A 5,715-nucleotide genomic window follows, 5' to 3' on the forward strand; every position below is an offset into this window, starting at 1 on the left:
GCCAATAGTGCTGTGGAACATCCAGGTGCTCTTTTGCAAACTTCAAACGTGCAGATCAGAACACATTTTATGACCAACTTATGCAGAAATCCAGGTAATTCCAAAGGGTTCACATACTGTACTACCATACCTATATAAGGCATATTTATACTTTTTATTTTTCAAAATACCAAACAGATCATGCATTTTGCCATTCCTCATTTCACTCAATTTAATACTGTCTTTTCATGGGCTGATTCTGTGAGAACAGCACCATCTACAGGCCTGGCATATGTACTACAGCGTCTCCAGCGCTTTCGAACGACAATGTCCATGGCCGTCTCCTCCTGATCGGTGGAGTTGGCCCAATAGCCGTAGCGCCACTTCTGTGACGTCATAGAAGTGTTCAAATCTGGATCAGTCTGTATCAGATCAATTGCAGCCCCTTTTTAAGAGATTTGGGTATGGAGGAAAAGAGAGAGGGTTGTGTTTTCTGACACTTGGTGAGTTCTCTGGAACACCGGGGACACAGTCATGTATAAAAGACGTACAAAAGTGCATTGAGCATGATAGATGATGAGAGCTCCGCGCTGTAGTAAATAAGCCATTAGAACAAAGAGTTCTGGACTTCAGAAAAAGCAAGACTTCAGACAAACAGGTTTTCAGTCCAATCAATCATTCATCCTCACATTGGGGTTTTGTAATAATACCATCAGAAAAATGGGCAGTTTCCATAATCGCCAGCTTTGTATTTGCCCAAATGTAACTTACTTTGACTCTTTCTACTGTTCCTCTCAAACAGGTAAACCAACAGGCTATGGCCCCAATGCACGGCGGTCACGTGGCATTGTGGACGAGTGCTGCTTCCAAAGCTGTGAGCTGCGGCGCCTGGAGATGTACTGTGCACCTGTCAAGCCTAACAAGGCTGCCCGCTCTGTGCGGGCCCAGCGCCACACAGACCTGCCCAGAGCACCAAAGGTTAGTACCGCAGGGCACAAAGTGGACAAGGGCACAGAGCGTAGGACAGCACAGCAACCAGACAAGACAAAAAACAAGAAGGTGAGCACAGCATCAAACAGATATACTCTGAAAAAATGTACTCTTCAGGAAATGTGTAAGAAAAACCTAATATGAATGTTTTGTTAGCTTCTATCGGAGCATGCATACTTGATATCCATTTGTTTTCTTTCTAAGGGTTAGATGAAGATTGATACCACTCTTTTATCCAATTGAATAGATAACCTAACCCAAAGCTTACAAATTGATAGTAGGTAAAAACGCCTGGCACTTTCTGATATTGCCTACTAAGGCTAGCTGTTTCCAGTCGTTATGCTAGGCTAAGCTAACTAGCTGAAGGCTGACAGTGTTTATTCAGCTTTAAATTGGAGTGGTCTCAAACTTCTTATCTAATTCAGTTACTTTAAATGGTCAGTAAGTAAGTTCAAGTTTGCTACTAACTTGCTGTAGGCCTATAAATCAAATTAATACATCTAATCTAAATATCTTCCTTTTCTTTCCACAGAGACCTTTACCTGGACATAGTCATTCTTCCTTCAAGGTATGCAAGTTGTTGGCTACCTTTTTTGTACATGTTATTTTTTAGATCTCCGTTCTGAAATCTTTGTCTCATCTGGCCCGAGAAAGACAACGTGAGATCTAAATGCAGACTCTGTTTCATACTCGAGTTGCAAACCTGCAGGAGAGTGTGATCCTTTTAAGATTCCACTGTGCTTTTTACCCTTCCCTCAAAAAAGAAAACCATTAGCAAGAGACAGAACTAAGTGGTTTTTGTGGTAGACCCAGTAGCACTCCTGCTCCCCAGGCAGAATTTCCACTCTGCTACTGTACATTATGTGCGGAAATTCTGGCGTCTCACCATAAACAGACTGACACATGCATGGTCCAGATATGAAGCCTGTCACCTTCAGTGCATATCTGTGTGCAGTGACTTTCAAAGCACTCATCTCTTTGTTCATCTTTTCATTACCCTCACATTTGTATAGTTTGTTTTATATTTTTCCATTTAAATATTGGAACTAGCAGTTATTCTCATGGCCCATTATTCCGATGGCCAATTATTCCAATGCCCAATAATCTGAAGAATGTTTCATTGGACTGACATTTTATCCTACAGCTTGTTATCCTGATAGCAAACTCTTATTGCTTCGCAGGCCAATTATTAAAAAGTTCCTGACTTAAGGAAAGTACTTACCTCTGTGACCAAGTTTTGTTTTCACCATCCAAAGATTGTAGATACAGAAACTCCTACATCTGTCCCAAAGCCTGCTTATTTGATCCTGTCTCTACGGTGTCTGTTCAATGTCTAAAATGTGTTTATCTTTCATTGCAGGAAGTGCATCAGAAAAACTCAAGTCGAGGCAACACGGGGGGCAGAAATTACAGAATGTAGGGAAGAAGCGAATGGACAAATGCCCAGCTGCTTGGGAAGAGAGAAGGGAGTGGCCTTACCTGGTACCCCTGTGGAATGGTTCACTGAAAAACAAAAATGATGCTAACAAAGGTCCGGAAAGCTCTTCAAAATGATTAAAACCTGAAAGCTAAGCTGTGTTTAAGGGTTTGATGAGGAATCTTGTGATTATTTTATACACTGCACCAATCCATATCGGGAGGAATTCTTTGTTAATGCAATGTAAAAGATTAGTTTAGCTGCTGAGGCACAAACAAGAGCTTATTATGCCTCCTGCAGCATCCCCTGGCTTCAGAAAAGGTTTGAATGGATCTTAGCATCAGCCAATCAGAGAGCAGCAGGCTGTGCTTCTGAATGAGTTGTCCATCCTGTCCCCTGAACTTAACGGAGGTAAATTAATTCAGTCTGAGAGAGTGGATTCATTCACTCCTTTGGTTTCACAGGATACTTTTTCACCGGTCATAACAGTTACTACCCCAGTTAACATCTGGTTATCTTATGTCAGAGTTTTTATGCAGCATGATGATTATTACAATCAAGGTTTGCTTTAAAGGACAAAGACCAGGTGGTTTACTTTTAACATTTAAACATTGTTGTAGTAATATTTGGGTCAAATTAAAATCCCTAATTCTTATAGTCTAGCACAGTGTTTCTGTCAAGGTTAAAGGTCCCTCGAAATCTTCAGGAAGTGTTAAAAACCTGAAGATTGAGTGTAAAATCCAAAAACTTCTATAACTACAAACAAGCCCAATTGGAGAGGAATTTAAGGAAGATTAACCTGAAGATAAATTGATATTTAGTGTATTGGCTATTCATTAAATGGTGCTTGTGTGGTTTTAGAAAGGGGTCGTTCAGTGGACTCAAAGTGCATTGGACATACGTCAGTGGAATAAGTGGAATTACGATAATCAGGCAAAAATGTTTGTTGTGGCCAAATCACATTTTTTGTCAACAATCCAGTCCCTGAGTGGAGGCCTGTGTTCAAGGTTAAGCGCAATTCATGAAAGTTTAGTCACGGCAAGTCAACAAGCTTTCAAAAAAAGAGTAGAACATTGTTCTGGAACAATATTTTCCCAAATCTGTCAACACCTGAGTTTGAAGCAAAAGAAGGTGAGGTTCTTCCAATAGGGGCAAAGATGGGAGGTTTAAAGATAGATATCAATCTTGGGCTGATATATTATGTTAGTTTCTACTTCAGTTGTCGCTTGGACTGCTTTACCTGCCATTACGGCTTGGGAACAACAAAACTCCACAGCATCTGTTGCAAAGTCCACCTGAAAAATCAATTTTGTTAATATTGCAAATCAAAATAAGAAGTCTTCCTGGAGATATGAGATACAGCACGCATTTAACAAACCCACAGACAAAGCACGCACAGTGTAAATGAGAGTTGTGTAACTGTGAGCAAGAGTCAAACACACACACACACAGACGTTTCATGATAAGCCATTTCTAAGAAGTCCTTGCATGAGGACTGACTGCCCCGGCTGTTTGCTCAAGCCTCCATGCAGGTTTAAAGTCATTTTATTGAACAAACCGCCCAAGACATCTCATCTCTGCCTCCTCTGCCTGTGTATAATCAAACAGTACTCCCATTTATGTTATACCTATGCATCACTATCATTCATTGTACATGATAGTTTCATATAATAAAACTGTATTAAGAATCCTATCCACTGTATAATGGTGCTATTTTGTAGTTTGTTACTTGCAAAAGATGGCTAAGTCGGACAGATGGCAGGGCTTACATTGGAGGTCTTCCCTTTTGCACAGCCTTGTGGCCACCATTTTAATAGTGTTTTATTTTGTAAGCTGTTTAAGTAAGGTAGTAGTGTAAGCGAGTAAATGTATCTGTGTGAAATATGTGAATGCATGGAGATAAAAAAATACAAGAAAATACAATGTTGTGGTCCCAAGAAGGCAAAATGCTATTTTTTCTACTGTTTTTGAATTATTTTCTCAATATACATCCCTTATGCCAAATAACTTGACAAAAGTACTGTGAACTGTGATTCTTCCAATTGTATTGAGATTGATAAAAGTCATGGTGTGCTTTTGTCTGTCCTAAGATGTGTGTTTACATGCACCTCACTGGAAGAAAAAGAATTGATTATTAAAAACACTTATCGCGAGACTACACTACTTTTGCTGAACAGCGGCCACTGTGGCTACAAGTTGTAATTATGATATAAGTGCAAATTAAACTTGCCTTAAACTTGTTTCCCAAGATCTTCATGAGTCCGACACCAATATGTTATCTGTGTCACGCTAACCTGTAGTGTAACAAGAGCACAGTTAGAGAAGAGCTATAATTTCAGCCAATTTACTTATTAATATTGCACAGCGTCTAGCTTTAAAAAAAATATTGGGACAATTTGTAAAAATTAGAACATTAGAAGCAATTTCAGATTCCTCTGTTTAACACAATATTTCAGCCAGCAGCCGGTTAGCTTAGCTAAACACACAGATTGGTAACAGGAGGATCATCTAGTTTTGCTTTGTAGAAATGTCAACAAAATACGCCACATGGTGTCGTTTTTACACCTCAGTTGTTTTACTTACAGATTTAAAGGTAGGGTAGGTAAGAATGAAGAAACCAGCTCGAGTGCGCTAGAATTTTCCTTAAAGAGCCCCTCCCCCAACACACACGAACGCGCACATGACCAATGAGGGCACGAGATAAGTTTGTGCACAGATGGAAGGCTGAGATTGGTCGTGCTTTTTACAGTAGGTTACTACGGCTTCCACAGATTACATTTTTGTATGGATTTTTTGTCAAAGCACTTAAGATATTCATTGCTATCGGGATGTTAAGAGCATTCCATGGAATATAACAAAAAGTGTATCTCGAGCCGGTTTCTCAAATGTACCTACCCCACCTTTAACGAACAAATTTGTATATTAGTATACGTTTTAGGGGTACTGTTTGGCAAGCTAGCCACGAGAGCTTTCCCGCTTGTTTCTTTCTTTATGCCAAACAAAGCTAACTGGCTTCTGGATGCAGCTTGATATTGTGGGCTGAGTCCTAAAACACGGAAATGATTAAGCATTTTTGACTAAACATTTTACCATATCAGCTAAATGACTAATATTTTCAACGATCAATATTGAATACTGTTTTTATCTGTCAACATAGGAATTTGCTAGTTTACTTTTGTTCTTTAATTATTTACAAATTACATAATCGACATGGCAGCTGAAATGTTAACAAAGTAGCTTTTAGAGCCATTCTGGTTCTCGAAGATTTTCAGATATAAAGTACAAACCAAATACTTTGAATAGAACAAAGCCTCAGTCAGCATTAATAT

At 39.4% G+C, this 5,715-nt stretch overlaps 1 protein-coding gene across 1 annotated transcript in view; it reads left to right on the plus strand.

The window, feature by feature from the left end:
* The window catches only part of LOC104956990 (insulin-like growth factor I), a 3,833-nt gene extending 64 nt beyond the window's left edge, over positions 1–3,769 (plus strand). Inside the window, exons 2-5 of the mRNA XM_010784581.1 lie at positions 474–482; positions 782–1,038; positions 1,502–1,537; positions 2,330–3,769. Of these exons, the coding sequence (XP_010782883.1) occupies positions 474–482; positions 782–1,038; positions 1,502–1,537; positions 2,330–2,389 (362 nt within the window). The 3' untranslated portion in view covers positions 2,390–3,769. The remainder of the gene's footprint in view (positions 1–473; positions 483–781; positions 1,039–1,501; positions 1,538–2,329) is intronic.
* The last annotated feature ends 1,946 nt before the right edge of the window (positions 3,770–5,715 follow it).

The sequence above is a fragment of the Notothenia coriiceps genome, unplaced genomic scaffold (genome assembly GCF_000735185.1).
Source record: "Notothenia coriiceps isolate Sejong01 unplaced genomic scaffold, NC01 NC01_scaffold00026422, whole genome shotgun sequence".
Lineage (NCBI taxonomy): Eukaryota > Metazoa > Chordata > Actinopteri > Perciformes > Nototheniidae > Notothenia > Notothenia coriiceps.